The sequence below is a fragment of the Epinephelus moara genome, chromosome 6, assembly GCF_006386435.1.
Source record: "Epinephelus moara isolate mb chromosome 6, YSFRI_EMoa_1.0, whole genome shotgun sequence".
In the NCBI taxonomy this organism is placed as follows: Eukaryota; Metazoa; Chordata; class Actinopteri; order Perciformes; family Serranidae; genus Epinephelus; species Epinephelus moara.
The window spans coordinates 32,908,184-32,929,394 of NC_065511.1; the positions used below are offsets into that span (position 1 = coordinate 32,908,184).

Sequence of the window (21,211 nt, forward strand, 5' to 3'; positions counted from 1 at the left end):
ATAATAGGTCCGAATTAAGGCAAAATCCTGATGCAAGTGCAACTTTTGAGATATGTTAATTACATGTTTCCTAATTTAGTATTTTGACTATGTAGGCTATCATTATTACTTTTCGTGAGTGTTTCATTTTTGTTATTCCAATTGCAACGCTGAAATCTCTGACCTGGCAGATTGTGAGTTGTTGAGGAGTTGGGATTTTGGGGCTGTGTCACTGACTCTGACAGAAACTCCTAGTGCATTCATGCCCACATGGTGTCAGACAGTTCATTCAAGCAATCATATTTTTTACCTGTTAGATCATTTAAGTGTAGAATAATATGCTATTATTTGTTAACAATGGCACTAGCTGTCGCAGTTCAACAGTGAGCCCACATGTACAATACCAGGACCCTGAAACCTGAACAGCTAAACTGAATTGAACCATCATTTATTTCATTATTTTCACCTGCTTTTCCTGCTGTTACATGTTTGAATGTTGTGTGTGAGAAAAGGCCTGTGATGCATATGTAAAGATCCACTCTGGGTGCATGTGAGCAGCAGACAGAGCCACAGGAGTTTCTGGGGTCAAGTCTGCCTTGCTCAAAGACATGTTTAGCTGTTTTGTTGTTAACCGTATGGCCTGCACACAGTCACTTTAAAATGTACTGAGCCTCTCTGAAAATCAGTCATCAGTGTCCATCAAAACTGTGCTGATGGCGATGGAGAGACTGCGGGAAGTAGTGACTGTTACAACCTAGCTATGGTTTGAAACATAGATGGACAAAAAAGTCATACTATTGAGGAAAAAATAGGGAGCGCTGCACTGGGTTATGGCTCTGTGTAGTTAGTTGTAAAAGAAAAATGAGTGTAAAAATCCATAATGACGTGTTTTGACTACAGAATCTTCATCATCCTGATGACGTGTTGGTTTACATGTATTAACAAAGCATTTTTAACTCCAGTCAGAGTGCCTCGGATGCATTTTTCGGACTGCATGCCTGTACCATGGACTTTTACACTGTGTGAGCTGGCCAGTTGTTGTTTTTTATCTTTATAAAATCATACTATTATTCATTTTGTGCCCCCCATTTATACCAATGAGGGCAGGCCTATTGGCAGAGATCCTGTTCTGTTCAATGCAACACAGTTCAACAGCACCACAAACCACATCCTCCAAAATGGTCATACAGTGTAATCGAGGCCTCTCTCGAACACTTCCAACTAAATCTGAACAATTTAACGTGAATGAAGATTGAAGTCATTGCACAACTGTTTTATTAGACTTGTAACCGTCTTCCCTTGATGGTTGGTGTTCCCCAGTTCTTCCAGCCTGTGGGTAATAAGCGTACTACAACATTTGTTTCTTCCTCTTCGACGGCAAGACAGTGCTTACACATTCCAACTTAGTGGTACAGCAACTTCTCCTCACGAAGCACTCACTCTTGTGGGTATCACTCATACCTGTTCCCACAAAACAAGGGCATGCAAAGGAATGCAATGACTCCACTTAAATACATGCACACATACAAATGAAACAATATACAAAGTACTATAAATAAAATAGATTAGAAAGAACTTTTTTTATCTCCAAAGGGAAATTCAGCTGTCCAGTAACAACCACACTTCCCCTCATCAACAACAACACAGTGGTATTAAAATAGACATACAACAAAATAAGTGCATAAGTAGAAATTAAATCAAAATAAAATTGCCCATTCCACAGTGCAGTCCAGTTGTGGCTGATGTGATGTGTGTGAGTGTGTGTGACTGGATTCAAGAGGTGTTAAACAGTCTTACTGCCGTGGGGACGAAGGACCTCCTGAAACGCTCCGTTCTGCAACGCAGTGAGATGAGCCGACTGCTGCAGCTGCTCCTCTGTTGCTCCAGGATTTGTTCAGTGTGCCCCTTTCCACCACAGCTCTTAGTGTCTCCTGCTGAGCACTGAGTCAGCCTTTTTAACCAGCTTGTCCAAACACTTGGTGTTTTTGTCTGTCAGGTGGTCAACACGGTCAACATCTCCACACACACACACATCTAAGGACCTCAGTGTCCGCAGGAAGAACAGGCGGCTCTGCCTCCTCCTGTAGAGGGTGTCAGTGTTAGAGGACCGGTCCAGCTTCCCATCTAAGAAGACCCCTTAGATATTTACATAGGTGTGCACCATCTCAACATCCTCCCAGTGTGTGAGACTGGTTGATGGGGTGACCTCTTCCTCCTGAAATCCACCACCATCTCCTTGTATTTGGCTGGGTTCAGGTGGAGACAGTGACAAAGAAATAATATTTTACCAGTAACCCAATAAGGCTGATTCTATTAGTACTTAAATACAATATAATGTCCATCCATTTTCATAACAGCTTATCCTCTTGAGGGTCGTGGGGGGGCTCGAGCCTATCCCAGTTGACATTGGGTGAGAGGTGGGGTACACCCTGCAGACAACCATTGACACTCACATTCACACCTATGGTCAATTTAGAGTCACCAATTAACCTGCATGTCTTTGGACTGTGGGAGGAAGCCGGAGTACACAGAGAAAACCCACGCTGACACGGGGGGAGAACATGCAAACTCAGCACAGAAGGGCTCCCTCCTGGGATTGAACCAGGAACCCTCTTGCTGGGAGGTGACAGCGTTAACCACTGCACCATCATGCTGCCTATAATATAATAATAATAATGATATATTATTTATAAATAAGACAGTCAATTAAGTAATAAAAATAACCCAAAAATATAATGTGTGCAGTAATTATGGTTACAGACTGCATTAGTTTCAGCTAAGTGTACCCAATAAACTGGCAACTGATTGTATATACTGCCTTATATTTCACAATGTAATATTCTGTGGTAATAAAATCATAATAAATCAATATGTACAGCCTATTTAAAAAGGGGAGATAAAAAATATGGTTGATATTAAGATAAAGACACTACTTTAGTTTGTTTGTTTGCTTTTTTTTTAGTTTATTTAAGGATGGACAGTGCGAATGAATAAATACACATGGTATAAACATGTCAGAATTAGCCACAAGGCAATTTTCTGTGGTAATAAAATCATCATAAATCAATGTATACAGCCAGTAACACAAAGGAATCGCTGCTAAAGGAGATATGTTTAGAAACACTATGGTTGATATTAAGATGAACATACTACAGTGATTTTTCTGGCAATTGTAGTCTTGTGGTAACCAAAGAAAACGAAACTTTACTCGCTAACATGTGGTATTTATTTTAGTTAAGGTACGTGTTAATGCTTTTGGCTCGCGCTCTGGGCTTTCTACATTTGCGCAATGTGCGCTGAATGGGCCAGGTGCAAAACAGGGGCCAAACACACACACACACACACACACACACACACACACACACACAGGATCCGCGGCCAGATGACGTTGCCATTTGTTCGCGGAAGTGGCTTCTGTCGTGACCGTGGAGGGGGGAGGCAGGCAGGGGGAGGAGGAAGGGAAGGAAAGGGAGAGGAAAGAAGAAGTTTAGACTAATCTCTCATGAAGTTTGTGAAAACTGTGAGGCGTCCGGCGGATTAAAAACACCACCAAACCTTTGGCCTGTTAGATGAAATTAAGCCAAAGTGTGTGCAGCAGCAGCAGCTCGGTGGGCAGGAGGGGCAACTCGAGGGAACGGGAGGAAGAGAGCTGGTAAGTTCTCGTTAAAGTTGACCACACTTTTTTTGGGGCATGGTGTGTACTCTGCTACGTGCTGTGCGTCAGTGTAGCAGTTATTGTACAGAAGTTTTTAGGAGACTGTTGACTTCGCCTGGTGTGTGTGTGTGTGTGTGTGTGTGGTGCCCGCAGGGAAGCATTGTTCTGCCTTGTGTTAGGTGAAGACGACACAGTGAAGCCTGTCGGGTTACTGTACAGAGAGTTGCTCAGGAGCACACTGTGCACACATTAGCACAAATGTTTAACTTGTGTTCGTCCTCGCGCTGTCATCGAGTTTTCAGGTCTTGGTACCGCAGCTTCAGGTCTCCAGGAGCCGAGCAACACTATAGGAATACAGTCAGTGGTAAAGTATTGTAGTTAATTTAAAATAGGCAGTGATGAGGAGTCACCTGAGTGGCCTCAAGCTCATGATGCGTTCAGGACATGAATAGAGAATAGCTCATTATAATGCCTCCAGTTATCTATAATACACAGGCATATTCTCAGATAGGATATTGGAAAGAAAATAGGTATACATTTTATAATAAATTAACAGTTGCATTAAAAAAAATGCCAGATATTTGCTGGGTCCACCTTCTCCAGTGTAAAGATGTTCAGATTTTCTTGGTTTAATATGCTATTGAACTGAGCATATTTGCAAATTGGACTGTTGATCATACAAAACAAGTCATTTGAACACCATAAAACTTCAATTAAAAGCCCGGGCTAGTATTTGCTTCCATCCATCCATTTTCTAACTGCTTATCCTCTTGAGGGTCATGGGGTCGCTGGAGCCTATCCCAGCTGACATTGGGCGAGAGGCAGGGTACACCCTGGACACGTCGCCAGACTATCACAGGGCTGACATGTAGAGACAGACAACCATTCACACTCACATTCACACCTACGGACAATTTAGAGTCACCAATTAACCTGCATGTCTTTGGACTGTGGGAGGAAGCAGGAGTACCCAGAGAAAACACGGGGAGAACATGCAAACTCTGCACAGAAGGGCTCCCACACCCAGTATCAAACCAGGAACCCTCTTGCTGTGTGGCAAAAGTGCTAACAACCACACCACCGTGCCGCCCCTAATATTTGCTTACACCACTGAAATCAACAGATGATGTACCGATATTATCGTGCTTCCCTAAAACTGACACACGAATTTGACTTTGAAGTAGACAAATAGATAGATAGCGTAAAACTTCAATTAGTAGCCCAGCAGCTCAACAGGCCTATATTTGGGACAGGCCTTTAAATCCTCTCACACCAAACTGTTGCTTAGCGAAGATTCCGAATACAATCAAATTGTTTATCTAAATGAGTATGAATATTACTCATTTAAAGATCAGGCTTCACATAAAATGTCAAGTATGAATAATTGATTTGATCTAGCTCTGACAGACATCAGATACAGAGGGTGAGTAGTGGTACTTGAGAATTATGTCATCCGGCATACCAACACAACACCACTTTATCCTGTTAAAACAATACTCACAACTTGGACTAATTTTTATAAAAACAACCTTTTGATTCTTTTGATCTGAGGACCCTTATGGACTAAAACAATATAAATAACTTACATTGTAATCGAGGAATGGACACATAATTTTAAGTAGCCAAAATTGAGGAAAAAAATGGCAGATTAATTGATAATGAAAATAATTATTAGTTGAAGCCTTAAAGGGACAGTTCGCCCCCCAATCAATCAATCTCAATACATATTCTTCCTTTTACCTGTAGTGCACTTTGTTTCGCTGTGATTTGCCGATTGTTGAAGATATCAGCCGTAGATGTCTGCCTTCTCTCAAATATAATGAAACTAGATGGCACTTGGCTTTTTTGTGCTCAAAGCCACCCAAAAAATACATTTGAACCAGTGCAAATTTGTAATAGCTGCGACCATGTACGTCATGCATCCACATGTTCATGCACTCACACACACAACTTCACAAACACTTGTCACTAGTACAGTGATACCACCCTACGACCACCCTTTCATGAGTTATAAAGGGGATGTGGCAAAAAGGTGTGTGTGCATATCTGTGTCTGTATGTGTGTGTGTCTTTCTGTAAAGTTAGGTAACGTTAATGAATTGACGTTATGTAGCCTACCTTTTTGTTATAGGCCTCTCACACTGCTGCCAGTTGGTGCGAACAGTTATTCAGCTGCCCTGTGGCTCATGACCAATATGTCCACAAAAACTTGTGCAAGTTGGTTATTTTTGTTATAACTGCCCACCTTCAAGCCTTTGCACACCAAGTCAGCATTTTTCGTATGTTTTTTTAACCCGTCATCCAACAAAATCATTAGCGTTGAAACCTCACACGCTGAGTCTAATCTGTTTATTGATATATTTGTTATGAAAATTCACAATACAAGACAAAATGAAAAGACAGTGTGGTTACCTGAATGGGCTGACTTGTCCTCCCTCTCTGTCTCCACACTGATGCTCTCTCTGTCTGCATGCATAGATCCTCCTCTACTTCATCATCATCCACCTGAATATTACAATCAGACCTGTTGACAAAAGGCTACCTGCGTTATGAAATGATACCATGCACCCTGTTCCTCTCTTGTTGCACATGTATGTGTCCCGCAGGTTACGGCACATTTTCATCTCTGCTTTTTGCTCAACTAATTCTCTTTTGACGGATGTGAAAAAAAACACGTAACATTTGGATGCAGTGCGCAAGCATGAATGACACAAGGTGAGGTCATACTTATTTTTAGATGTGTGACAATTTCAGAAGAAAAATACAGTCCTGGTGTGCATTGGCCTTCACACATACACACACACACACACACCCACTTGACCTCCAAGCCAAATTGAAGTCTTTAGTGCAATAACTGTGGCCACCAAAGGGTGGGGAAATTTTGTTAAACTGACCAAGTGGTTGCAGCTAAAAACTCAACAGCAGTGTCTCTTTCCAGAAACCATGACCCGTTTACTCAAAATAATCCACAGACCTTATTGTGAGCAGTTTCACAGAGGAACTATTTTCTTTCTGCCTAACTACACCTGCCAGCTGTATCACCACACAGAGGGAAGCATTCATCTACTGCTAGCTCACCTGCTCAGCCCTGGAATCAACAATGTTTAGATCTCACGCTGTCATGAGCACGAGCCTCTCGTCTGTGAGTAGATGCACGTTTCCTTCTGCGTGGTGATGCAGTTGGCGGATGCTGTTCAGTAGAAAGAAAATAGTTCCAACATTAAACTGCTTACAACAAGGTCTGTGGATTATCTTAAGTAACCAGGTCATGATATCTGAAAAGAGACATTGCTGTTGAGTTTATTTAATTTATTTATTTATTTTTTTTTTTGGCACTTTGAGCACCACAAGCCGAGTGTCATCAAGTTTCGTTATATTTGAGAGAAGGCAGACATCTCTACAGCTGATAACTCCAACACTCTGCAACTCACACCAAAACAATCTAGACTGATAAACAGCACTTCGAGTAAGAGGAAAAATATGTATGATTGATATTAGGGAGAACTGTTCCTTTTAAAACTTGAGTCAATTAAAAAAAAGTTTCCTAGTAGTGTCAGAGTCGAGCTGAATCTCAAGTCCTCATCATAACTTGTCATTGAGATAAGCAAGAGAGCCTATCAGTACACACATTCATATCTATACACAATTGCACAGCGAAATTACAGCTATACTGCCCTTTTTCTTTTATGTTGATCGTATCCATGGAGACCGATCAGCAAAACACACCTCAGATGTGTTGAAACAGGGTCACTGTGACAGAGTTAAAGTTCACCGCGAACGAGTGAAGGACAGACAGACTATTATGGAAACAGACTCAAGGGCATGGGGGGATGATTGAGGCGACTGAAAGCAGTGGGCTCAGTGCTCTTATCAGGGTCAGCCACACCGCTCAGACCAGCAGCCCCTGACACGATATTATATGGTGGAAGTTATCTCCGCTGATGAAACGGAGGGGAAGAGAGGGTCCAATCAACAGCTGATCCGAAAAACGCTAGATTCAGACACATGTCAGGAGCCAGCCAAACGAGACGCGTGTGCACCTACACACACACACAAGGACAAAAACAACACAAACGGGAAGGACAGTCCGAGACGCTATCTGTCACTCAAAGCGCCGGAGCATCTCGGCCACTCTATCACACCATTGGCACAATCCAAAGTCCACTTGATTAAAATTGGATCTGTCCAATTCTGCTCAAACCGTATCAATCAAAGGTGAAAGCTTTCGTCCTGATTGACGGCACAGCGTGGCGCTTGTGATTGTTGCAGCTTCCCTTTGACAGAGGTTTGCACTTGTGCACACAGCCGCACACTCACCCACAGACACGCACACACACAGTTGTTTTTTTTGTAAGCAGTGAATGTTAGCGCTGATATTAGCCTTCAATTAGTCTTGTGATACTTTGATAAAAACACACTGGCGAGGTACTAAGCTCCTTTAAACGTGTCAAGGCTGTTGACAGGACGTAGAGTGTGTGTATCCGTCCATGGGGGTGTTCGTCTATGTCTTTGTGTGATGTGTGCACTATATCTGTCTGTCTACCAGTGTGGGGGTATGTTTGTGTGTTTGTGTCTGGTGTGTGTGCTCTGGAAACAAACTGTGGGAGTTTTTTTTTTTTTTTTTGAGGTCATAGCATGTGGTTGTCCGTCTCTACCTCTACACAATGGGACTGAGCCTCAGCTGTGTTTCCTCCCGTGCTGCTTGGTGGAGTGCAACATGCTCAGCGCTCGGTACACTGTGTGAACCGCAGTATGATTAAAATACTGTCCTGTGCTGTGTGATGGTAAAAATGAGACGTGAGTGTAGCCTGGGTGTAATTTACAAGAACAGAACCTAAGTTATACTATAGCAACACTTGGTGGTATATATATTAAGACTGGTTGGCTCTGATTGGTGTATCGGCTCAGACACAAACAGTTTATCAGTATGAATCAGTTCTGCCTTGAAGTCTTTATCATGGTCGATCTCTTTTTATGCAGAAAGCTAAGGTTGCATCTTTAGAAGTCACCTCTTCTGTGCAGATCTGGGCTTCCCAGCACACGTCTAGCCTTGGGTAATGTGTTGCGTGTGCGATTGAAGCTGTTCCTCTGCCAAGAAAAGGTCACTTTGGGGTTAAGTTAACATCAGGTCTGAAGCAGACGAAATTTTGATTTCCTGGTCTGTTCCTGGTAGAGCTGTCGTCACTGTTTCATGTTCTAGATTGTTCCCTTTGCTGATACTGAGAACAATAAATCACCAATAAGATTATGATCACACTCGGGACACTAAAATAATTAACTGCTTTGCAAATATGTAGTGACAATACACTGTTATGATGCAGAAAGCACCTTAATTGAATTTTGTAGATAATATTGGACTTAAAAGGATTAAAAGGCAGCAATTTAAACTATTTTGTTGGTCAAACAGCTGAAAACAGAGACTTTGAAACTTGTTTTGCTAAAATAAAAGCAGGAATACTACAAGATGTACCTGAAATAGACAGGGCTTGACAGTAAAGGTTGCCAGGTTGCCATTTGCAACCAATTCTCGGCCTTTGGTTGCCACCAGTGGGAACCAAGGTGCAACAATGCAAGAAAATCGTATTGCAATTATTTTGACAAATATTGCAACCATTCCCATTAGTGGGTAGTAATTTTTGCATTTAATTTTTACTGAAAAAGAATATAAAAAAGATAATGTGATTTTTGCTGGGTATGTACCACACAAGCATGTTACCTGGAACATGATTTGTGTCCAGGGCATTTAATATTTCGATCAACTGTGCAGCCCGAACCACTTTTTAACTTAACGCTAACGAGGGACATGAAACAGCATAACATGCCCCCCAAAATATTGCTGTTTCAGTGAGAACTTGAACCAGACAACGCTGCACATGCATTACTGTGTCTATATGCGTGCACACAGGCATCTGTTATGGAGAAAATGGCGAAGCAAATAAAGTTGCACTGATTTTAACTCTTTAAAGTAGCAGCTAAAACACAAACTACAAAGAATTTTGTTCGGTTACTCTGATAAAGCTTTTAAACAATCTCTTCTATCACATTTTTATTATTAGCCTCATGTATAATTGCATAATATCTTAATAACGGGCTAAAAATGGCAATCATATTTTCAGTTTCAGCAACCAAGAGCTGAAGCCTTTAAAAGTTAGTGTTGAGCCCTGATGGAAAACATGATCTAAATAGTATTCAGCATGTGACGGAAAAACAAATGAATCTACTTTTGAACGATTGTGAGTGTGTTTGCAGACTAGGGAGGTGTGTTGACCTTAAATAGCCTGTGTCTTGTACCAAAATGTGCAACTTTCCTGTTACATACTTTAATGAAACAGCTTCCATGTAGTTTTCTTTGAGCAGGATCAAACCTTGAGCTGTGTTAATGTTCACCTCAACACAGCAAAAGGAAGCCTGGTTAATAGTTAATGTGAAAGAAGACATTTTTTAGTACAATACAGCACGTCAGGTGAAACGTGGAGCGGAGTGTTGAGTAGGGTTGTAACTAAAGATTATTTTCATAATCAATTGATTTGTCAATTATTTGTTTTGACAGAAAAATTTCAGAACAGTGAATCACGCCCTGTGTAATATCTTCAAATGGTTCGTTTTATCTGATCAACAGTCTAAGAAATCCAAATCTATTCAGTTTATTTAGTTTAGTTCAATTCAATAGAACTTGATTTATCCTGAAGGAAATTCTTGTGCCAGAGAATGCTTCAAATTAGAGTTACTCTAAGCACAGTAACCACAATTATTCACAACCAGTACCAACAAGACAACCAGTCGGTTCCCGTGGTCAGGGTCACTCACTTGGCCCAGTTTTAAAACAATAGAGTATTGAATATCTAAAAATAAATATAGAAGTGTTTTCAAAGCACATAAAACCAGTGCGTATTAGAGTAACAATAGGAGTATGATAAGTATAAGAGTTACTAAAAATGAACTAAAATGGTGGAAAAAACAGACTTATTATCATGTATGATACAGAAAACCATCACATTCTCACACTTAAGAAGCAAGAAACCAGCAAATAGGTGCTAGTTCATTTTCTGTCAATTAATTAATCGAGCTGCAGTTTTTGTGTTGAGGTGCTCATTCTGGAAGGCTTCTCCTTGATCTGCTGTGCCTTGGATTGATTGCCAAATGAATGATTGTCAATGCACCCAAGTTTTGATATCCACACAAAACAATACTTATTTTAGATGCCTTATTTTGAGGATTGCGAACACTTTAGGTGAACTGTAACCCTGTTATTTTCTTCACCAAACAAGCCAAACCACTTAAACAGCAGCTGTAGTGTTTGAGCACAAAGAGCCATAAAGACAGGGAAACTTTTCTGAAATAAAATAGTAAAAAACTGGCAAAATTCTGACTTGAATCATGAAATATGATTGGAAAATATCTAAACAAGACCTGAAGCATTCGACGGTTTCATTACTCAACACTGGTACTCAGAGAGTCTTAAAGTGTTACTGGCAACTCAAATGAAGAAATACCACTGTTAATGACAAATAAACCGTTGTAGCAAAGGGGGAAGTTGTAAGTGTAGGGAGGCAGAGAATGGCAGCAGGAAGGGAATGATGGAAGGAGATAGAGATGTGGGAGTGTGGTTAGAGGGGGGGGGTTGGCCCGACCCAAAATAGCCGTCTCACATGTTTGCTGTGTGCGTGGTGAGCTATGAAACCAGCAGAAAGGCCTCCCGCTGAATGCCTGTCTAATCTAATGTTCACCCTCACCCCTAATTTTTGAAAACTTGATTGCCATTTTGCTGTCCGTACGCACGTGTGTGTTTGCACGTCTTTTCCAATCAGAGAGGCTCTCACTTGTCAGTTACAAACCACTCCCCTCCCGCTGCTCCCTTTGCGCTCATCGTCTTCATCATTGTCTTTCTCGTCTCCGTAATGTGAACTGATGTTAGACAGCGTCTCCGGCTGGCAGTACTCCAGTAGGGAAAAGGTCACTGACTAGGCCCGTTTACTCATCTACGCTCATTTTTTTTGGCCTAGTGTACGCAAGGGGGTGAGTGAGGCGGGTCAAATCAGATTACACACACACACACACACGCACACACGCACAGACAGTATAAGAGCAGACAGCAGATATGGCCCTGCAGCGTGTGCATTAGATCCAGAGCTCTGTCTCAGTCCGTCTCTGACTGTTTCATCTAATATACACTGACTATCTGCAGCTTCCTCGGTTGTTGCCTCTTCATGCATAGAAACAAAACGCACACTCGCCGACTCGCGCTGGGCAAGCCGAGACACAAACATCCTACACATGCGGTCCTTTCAGTTAATTCCATTCATTCCACAGAGTGTGTTTCAACATGCACGCTGGATTATTGCCTCTCTCCTCTCACTCGCACTCTTTCATCCTCTCGCTGTCTTTTACTTTTCTCTCCCACTCAATCTCGCCCCGTCTCAAGTCAATGTTGTGTCTCTGTGTGCTTAACCAATTGGGCCGTTTATATCAAGGAGGTCCCATGACCCTCTCCACAGCTGATCCTGAGAGCAAAGCATGCTGGGAGTCAAGTAGCTGCAAGGGCGGCATTGGAGCATGCTGTGATTGGCTCCTTGAGTTATGTGTGTGTCTGCGCGTGTGTGCGTGTGTGTGTGTGTGTGTGTGTGTGTGTGTGTGTGTGTGTGTGTGCGTGCGTGTGCGTGTGTGTGTGTGTGTGCATGTGCGTGTGTGTGTGTGTGTGTGTACAGTATGCTGATGTGCAGTTTGGTGTTTTTAGGGTTACAGACTCACAGGCAGCCTGTGTTGGCCGATGGAATATATGGTAAGACATTCAAATGATACAACCAGCTAATAAAAAACACAACGTGACACAGTGGCAAAGGGGCTGATTCTACTCACGACAACGTAATGGCGAATTGAAAGGTCAAAACTCTAATGTCAAATATGTAAATCAGTGGTAATAATGGTATTTCAAGATTTATGAGAGGTTTAATGGTAAGATAAAACTAAGTAAACCCTCCTGGAAGTAATCATTTGGTCAATTTATCTTCAGTCGTGTTAAATATTGGTCTTATAGTTAATGAATTATAAATTTAGGGCTGCAGGATTACACCCAAAAATGCTCTAAATCAGTTTTCTAGATATAGTGACTGCAGTTTTTAGTAGGGGTGTCATAATTCACAGAATATAGTCTGACTCATTTCTAATATATCATGGAACAAAGTCTCCTCGAGATGTTCCCTACATTTCTATTCTCAATTTATTATAATTCAGCTCTATTACGTAGCGAAGTTTAAGACTTTGAAATGAGAAAGTGGAGCTTTGTGTGACCCATTTAGATGAGTTTCTCAGCAGCGGCAGAAAACAGGACCATTATTCAACGGATTCTGAACAAAGCACACTATAGTATAAAGTGTAAGTATACAGTATGATCCCCTGCAGATGATTTGAGAAAGCAAACTGTTTCTACAACACATTTGGCATCTTATTGAAAAGTTTTCCCCCCTGCAGCAGCAGTCTAAAATGAATATTTAAATATAGCGAGGATGCCAGTATTTACAATCGTGTGAAACTGGAAACTAGTCACAGAGTGTAATCATGCATGAGTAATTGTGCAGCCCTGCTTATTTAAATTTATTGCGGTTTGAGTGAGTTATTCTTAACAACACTCAGTTGCCAGTTTATTAAAGGTCCAGTGTGTAGGATTTTGGGGTATATATTGACATAAATGGAATATTAGACAATAAGTATGTTTAGTTTAAAATAAAATAAAAAGATTTGTGTTTTTGTTACCTTAGAATGAGCTGTTTATATCTACATAGGAGCAGGTCCTCGTCCACTGAGTCCACCATGTTTCTACAGTGGCCCAGAGCGGACAAACCAAACACTGGCTGTAGAGAAGGCCCCAAGATTTTGGGCTAGCAGTCCCTCCACGACAAGCAGTGTTGTGAAAATATTGATGTTTTTCAACCTGAAACTGCTTTATGCAGTGTTTTTACTGGTTTAAATCACCTGGTCTGTTTGTTTATGAGAGGTAGAGACCTGTGCGGATAATTCGGCTCCCGGTAAAAATCTCCTGAACGTCTCGAACTGAAGTTATCAGAGAAAAAAGGTGAGCACACATTAGCAGGTGCTAGGCTAGTCGTACGTCTCCGACATACCAAACAGCATTGAAGAAACACTGAATTCTAGTGTGAAACAGCTTTATTATGCTCTTTTACTGGTTTAAATCACCTGGTCTGTTTGTGTTTGAGAGGGAGAGACCTCTGCGGATAATTCAGCTCCCAATAAAAATCTCCTGAACGTTTCGAACTTAAGTTATCAGAGAAAAAATGTGAGCATACATTAGCAAGTGCCAGGCTAGTGGCACGTCTCTGACATGCCAAACAGCGTTGAAGAAACACTGATTTGTAGCGTGAAACAGCTTTATTCAGTGTTTTTACCAGTTTAAATCACCTGGTCTGTTTGTATTTGAGAGGGAGAGACCTCTGCGGATAATTCGGCTCCTAGTAAAAACCTCCTGAACATCTCGATCTTAAGTTATCAGAGAAAAAAGGTGAGCACACAATAGCAGGCGCTAGGCTTGTGGTATGTCTCTGACATGCCAAACAGCGTTGAAGAAACACTGATTTGTAGCGTGAAACAGCTTTATTACGTATTTTTACTGGTTTAAATCACCTGGTCTGTTTGTTTTTGAGAGGGAGAGACCTCTGCGGATAATTCGGCTCCCAATAAAAATCTCAAAGAACACTGAAAGAATTCTATCTGGACGGGAGAAGTTTTAGCTGGTTGCAATCTGTGGCCCTCACTGTAAGATGCCATTTAATCCCCCTAAATCTTACACACTGCTCCTTTAAGTACACCTAGTTAAAACGAATGCAGTCCAATACAAGAGTCCTGCATTAAATCCTACCTTCATTAAGGTTGTAGTGTTCAGTGTTTGTTAGGACTGTTTTAAAGAAGTGTTGATTGAGCCTAATGGTCTGTTCAGCAGCTGCAGTTTGCAGGATTGTTGCAGACTGCATTAGTCTGAGTTGGGTGTAGCTAATAAACTGAGTGAGCATTTTTAACATAAATGAAACTCATAAATGATTCACCAACAAAAATACAATTCTTAAAGAAAAAAATATGTATTTTTGTCAGCCCTGAGCCACAGTGTGTCATGTGTTTCACTAGTTATAGGCATGGTGCAGGCTGCAGGGTGGAGGGGTGGTTGTCCTCAACAATCACTATGATACCCATCACTGTGTGGTGTAGGGTGATGGGTTTTACCTCAAATGACACCCCAGCTCTCTGCAGTTGTCTGCCGGTGTAGTGGTCAAACGTAGTACTGCAGGGAACTGTATATTGGGGTGTCATTTGAGGACTCCTTGCTATATCCACTCTGCCGTGTCCCCGTGTCACTCTTTGGGTGGTTCCTTCTGCTTTCTGCAACACTGCCTTCTCATCAGATACGCTTGAATTTCGGGACCTATCTGTGGGATCTCTGCTTTCCGTTTGCCTCTACTTGGTTGTTATTGTGCTTGTCTGGTAATAACCTGCCCTCTTTCCCCCTAGAGAGCTCTAGTCGTGTAGTAACGTAGGGGATGTTTACCATGTGAATGAAAATCTTTTTAATATTATTTTAATTTGTCCACTTTCATCAAGGTTATACAGAGTGACCTCGTGTCACACTCTGCACAGTCTAGAGGGAGGGTGAACCCTCTCCATCCTCCCTGTCGCTCTTTCTCTCCCTCTTTCACTCTGTTTCTCAGGTTACCAAACATGAATAAGGGAGGAGACTTGAATAGCCAACATGGACACCCCCCCCCCCAAACACATGCACATACAAACATACATTTCTCCCCCACTTTCTCTTCCCCCCCTCCCTTCTCCCACATCTCCATCTCCCTTTGGAGTGTGTGCATTAATGTGCAGGAGCGCAGCATCTTGCTGTGCATACACATGTACACTGCTAAATGAGTGAGGCTGCAGAGAGGTGGGGGGAAGGGGAGGAAACAGGAAGGAGGTAGGATGGGAGAAAGGGAGGTGGGGAGGGCAGAGGCAGCAGCCATGAGTGAGTGTGTGTGTGCGTGTGTGTGTGTGAGATAGAGAGAAAGAGACGGTAAGAGAGAGAATGGGAGGCAGCTTCACCCACCCAGACTGGGAGGAGGGGAGGACAGACAGCGTGCCCGTCCCTCTAACAGACAGAGGTGAAAGGAAAGTGGGAATGAGAGACAGACGTGAGGGGAGAAGAGGCGCACAATGAAGGAGTGCCATTGTCCATCCTGGCAGCACTGCCATTTCACCATCTGCTGAGAGAGAAAGAGAGAGAGAGAGAGGAGGAGGAGGAGAAGTAAAGAGAAGAGGAGGCAGCCAAACGGAGGAGAGGATAGATGGAGAGAAGCTGCCGGCAGTGACTTTGTGAATTAATCGAGCGGAAGAGCGGATCAGAGGAGAAGCACGTTTTTCAGGGAGTGGACGGACGGAGAGCCAGAAAGAGGAAGGAGAGGACGGATGACCGGACAGTCAGAGGCTGTTTAAACATTAATGTGGTTCTCATGTGAATATGGAGCCCAGCTTTAGATGATTCACAGTGGATTATCAACTGTATGCTTTTTAAAACCAAAAAACAAAAGAGAGGAACTATTAATGCTTTGCCATTCATGAAAACAAAGAAAGAACTCTTAGGGAAATTGATCAGACTCACTTTATACAGAACAATTTCAGTGACTTTTTTTTGTTTGTTTTTTGTAAAGATAGACTCTCTTTGTGACTTCTGATTTTCTATTCTCTAAGAGCATACTCTGCAGGATGTTATACAATCATTTGTTAGCTGCTGCACAGAATATTCAGGTTGTTTTTATGCAACTTTTCTAAACATCAGTGTTGTCCTTTAGAAGTGAATGCTCAGTGTAGTTGTTGTTGTTTATACTGTTATTAGGAACGTGATTGTTGTCCTTTTGAAATAATATCATACAGTTTCACATGCCCTAGTTGGAGTCAGTGCATGCAGCCGACATGGGATGTCAACATTGATTGGGTTTTATGGCTGGCGCGACGCCGGTCAAACTTTGATCATTTCCTGAAACCTATTGATCTTTCTAGGATGCTTTAGTTTTTTCCTCCTGTTGGCTGAAAAAAAAAGAAAAAGCTCTAAAGTGGAGCCTTTCATGCAGCAACTAATTGCTGTCTTGTGATTTGACAAAGCAGTTATCTCTTTGTCTGAAGATTTCTGCGGTTGTCGGGACTTCTCAGTATATATCCTCCGCAGGCATCTCTTTTAATGTCTGTTGCCATAGCAACGGGCAGCAGTTGCAGACTGAACAAGATGTAAAGTTCCTTTTTCTTGTCTTATCTTTTAAAACTGGTGCTTTTCCATTAGGTAATTGTATATATTTAGTAGATAAGAGGCAGTGGAATTGATAAGTCCAAGGTTGTGTGCAGTTTTTAAGACTTTCATCCTCAGACGGGATTGTTCTCTCTTTCTTTACTAGACAGTCTTTGTCTATGCGGAGCTCGGGGAGACTCCGAGAATCAGGGTTGTTTCAGGTCACCTGTCTCCCCCTCCCCATTCTGTGTAGTAGTCTGCGATTCAGCGCAGCCCGGCTTGTCCTGATCTCACCTTTTGTCAACGGCAACTACCATCTTCATCAGTCAAGCTGATGTGCCATTATCAGGAATGGCTGGATAAATTAGATTATCAGACTGGTTTCACTTGTACATATCACTCTGTGCAGCTGCTTGGCCCCGGGGCCACTAATCACCGATCATTAGGTGTGCTGTGTTTGTGACAGTCTGTTCCTTTTTCTGTCTGTGTAGGTGACTCAGGATTTCTCCTCATGTAGAGGGTCATTTCCTCTGCAGTCACCTGACCTGACCTACACTGTGTTCTGTGCACTAAAACATCCTCGGGCAAGGCGAGGGTTAACTCTGCTTTTAGACCAGTGTCTCAGTGTATGGGAACACATCTGGATTTTCCCCCTCTATTGTCCATTTGTGTTGGATCTTTTGCCTTTTTTTTTTAAAGTGCTAATTCCCTCTTTAGGCTAATTTCTGGTTTTTACTAGGGGTGTGACTGACTGTTGTGTTTGTTCTGCATGCTCTTGATTGTCCAAATACCGCGTGTCTTTTGTGACTTTTCCAGCCATACTTCTTTACAGCTTTCTGGAGATCATCCCAGCCTGTCTGGCAGTGTGAGAGTGTGACTGGATCCTCCATGGTGCTTTTTGGCCAAGACCAGATGGATGACTAGCTAGAATTGCTAGACAATCCCTCTGTGGTGCTAGACTGGTGTAGGCGACTGTTCCTTTGCCATGCGTCCAGCGCCCACTACAAGCTGGTCCGCTGTATTTCAGACTCAGTTAAGTCTTGAAATGTTAGTGTGTGGAAAAATCAACCTTCCCACTTGGAATCACTGAGATATCTGTGCCAAATTTACAGCATTGTGTAAGTGGTCTGAGCAAGGAGTGTTTAAACCTTGCTCTCCTTCGAGGGAGTAAAGGTCAAGAGATTGTAAATATGACTAGTGCCTGAACAGCACTGAGGTGTAGGCCAGCCAGCTTGCTGCAGGACCGTAGGTGTAGCCTTGCCTCCTCCTGAGGTCAAACTGCTGCCGACTGTTTTGTTTGTGGGACTCTGCGAGAGACTGTTACCGTAAACAGACTGTTGTTTGCCTTCTAGGTTGGACTATGCAGAATGTGAGATGTTGTGTGGCGTCTGTACAGTAGTTTGTAATCGAACTGAGAGCTAACCTGCTGCTTGACAAGCCCTGCCTTAGATAAGGAAGGAAGCGGTTCCAGAGTGTAACCCTTGGCTTGTTCATATCATATGGGGCTGTGTCAACGCTCTTCTCTCAGGTAACTGACTATAATCTGGGCTTTGTTATTTGAACCTGGCAAAAATAAAGTAACAGGGTGAGAAGAGAGGCGCACAGAGAGATCAGCTTAACAACAGAGTGCAGTTTTAATTGAGCATTTCCAGCTGGGTGAGCGAGTTCACGTTCAACTCTGATGAGCCTCCAGCACCATTCAGGGAACCCTGGGCTGGGAGTTCAAACTGGACAAATCAGGTCTCATTACCATCACAACAAGCCCACCGGTAGTCGTCATCAGCCAATGACCTACATTCTCTGGTGTTACATCACCACCGTGCTACTGCAGTGTGTGTCACTGTACCAGACGTAGACAACATCTCAGACTTAACCTACCACTATCTAATGGTGCTCCAGAAAAAAACATCCTAACCGAGGTGGCCAGAACACACTTGAACCAAGGCAGCCTCGCTTGTTTTAGCCATATCAGGAACTTCAGTCAGGAACGGGCCCCGACTCTGCCGGCCCAGTCTTAACTTTTTTTTCTTTCTGTTTTTCAACTGGTGTCTAAATAGGTGACCATGCCTAGCCTCTAGCCATCCCTAATATCAAAGTTAGAGAGGCAGAAAGACAGGGATCACCATTAATATATTAGACAAGGGGACTGTTAAACAGGACAGCCTGGAGAACGGGAGAGCAGACGAGGGAGGGGGTGAGGGGGAGCGAGAGATCATCTGGAAGAGGAGAGAGGAAGTGGTGGCGCGGGAGAGGGCGGAGGCATTGGAGAGACAGAGATTGGCAGACTATATTGTGTGGAGGAAGAGAGAGGGCTTCCAAGAGAAGAGAGGAGACAGAGAGAAGGGAGGAAAGAGTGCAGAGAAAGGGAACGAGGCTGTGCCAGAAGTGATCTGGAAGAGGAGAGAAGAGGAGGAAGAAGGGAGGGAGAGAGCGAGGGCCATTCAGAGAGGACATGAAACCATTTGGAGGAAGAGAGAGAGGGAGTAAAAGAGGAATCCGCTGAAAGATTTGAGAGTACGATGCCCTTGAGAAGTAGGTGTTAAAGGAAGCGTGCTACGTTGGATACTAGCCATACGTCAGTAAGCCTCCTCTCTCTTCTTTAGCAGTTCTGGGCTTCATTGAGCTCTGCAGGTGCTCACTGTAGTATCGACCAATTGGAGCCGTGCATTGTGTGTGTGTGTGTTGCTGCCGTGCTCGTGCGTGCAGCCCCCCTTGCGATCCCCTCGTTGGCTGCTAATAGGATTTTTATGGGCCCGTGTCAAGCAGGATAGAGCTGCCAAGGGGAGCCGCTTCACACATGCACGCATGTGCGCGCACCAACACACATTTACACAGATAATCTAAGAAGCATTGTGGGCAGGGAAGGTTTATACTGCCTCACATGCATGTAAACACATCACATACAAGAATGCACCCCTCAGTGCAGTAGGACACATATGCGAGGGGGGCGTTGAGAGACAATCACTTGTGTTGATTCTCCATGGTGCTGCCGACAGCTGGATAACCGGCCCTCACTGAGAGGCTATTAAGTTGGGAGAAGATACTCACAGATATTGTTTTACATTATGGCAAAAACACCAAGATGAACACTTTCTGGAGAGCTAAGATCGTGTCGTCATCATCAGTCCCTGGGAACACAATGAACACTGATGCAGATTTAAAAGTGAACTGATGACAACATGATCCGCACTGGTGCACTACTAACAAACTTTTTTCATCTGCATTCCAACATTAACTGGGACACCCCACTTTTCCTCTGCGCCTCTCCTCATTCTGCTTTCATTGTGGGTAAAGCCGTTTGTAAAGCAGTTTGGTTTCGGCCGCCTGGTGATGAGCGGAGGACAGACAACCAGACAGATGGATGCGGCTCTTACGCTGAGGGAGACAGACAGATGGCTGTGTGTCCTTTTAGAGAAAAACTTTGAATACTGAGACAAAGAGACTTTGATTGAATCACTAGAGCCTGTGTGGACTTGTGCGGATATAAAAACTGACGCTGCAGATTCATTATGGAGCTTGTCCCAAAAACCAAGTACACCCACTTTCGGAGTGAATCGCTGAGCTCAACTGATGAAACAAACTCCAATCCATCACCGTTCCCTCCTTCCAGTCCTGCCACCCCGCTCACTCCCTCCCCTGGTTTACCTTCTTCTCTCTCCTCCTCGTCTCTCACTCCCATCTTGCCCCCCTCTTCTCCCCGCCCGGCTGAGAACAGCCCCACCACCCTCTGCTCCTTCTTCCCCAGGATGGGATCCCTTCGCCTGGGCGTCTCTGCCACCCTTCTCCCAGGACTCAAGGCCTCAAGCAGGCCGCAGCAGCCTCAAGCGCCTGTTGAGTCCTCCGGGGACGACCGGAGCAGCTCTAGCTCCTCCCCTCCGTTTCATCACCCCATTCCCCCTTTAACCGCTCCTTCTCCCCCTCCCCGACCTCCTCTGCAGGACATGAACCGGCTGGGAGTGGCGGCCAGGAGGGCACGGGTGGAAGGAGGGCAGCTGGGAGGAGATGAGTGGACGCGCCATGGCTCCTTTGTCAACAAGCCCACCCGCGGCTGGCTGCACTCCGACAGTGTGGTCAGCACCACCGGTGTTTCCTACAGTGTACGGGTAAGGGACTGGCACACTCTCACTAACCCCCAGCTAAAATACATAATTACACATCTCTCTTTCCAGTGAGTTTCTTTGCACATATACACCCTGCTCTCACATTTTTAGAAACTGACACAGACACAAGGAAAGGCTTTCTTTCATCTGCTGTGCTCCATCTGTCCAAAGGGACTGTGATGCAGGAAATGTCTGATGCTAATGTGTTGCC

The 21,211-nt window shown here is 43.5% G+C and overlaps 1 protein-coding gene across 3 annotated transcripts in view; it reads left to right on the forward strand.

Annotated features, from left to right (window-relative positions):
* Positions 1–3,399: 3,399 nt before the first annotated feature.
* shc1 (SHC (Src homology 2 domain containing) transforming protein 1) overlaps positions 3,400–21,211 on the forward strand; it is a 32,994-nt gene continuing 15,182 nt past the window's right edge. The window contains exons 1-3 of one of the 3 annotated variants that reach the window (XM_050047280.1): positions 3,400–3,631; positions 12,368–12,412; positions 20,839–21,003. In XM_050047280.1, the coding sequence (XP_049903237.1) occupies positions 12,401–12,412; positions 20,839–21,003 (177 nt within the window). In that variant the 5' untranslated portion in view covers positions 3,400–3,631; positions 12,368–12,400. Of the gene's footprint in view, positions 3,632–12,367; positions 12,413–15,259; positions 21,004–21,211 lie in introns of those variants that run through there. The other 2 variants (XM_050047281.1, XM_050047279.1) reach the window with 2 other exon arrangements.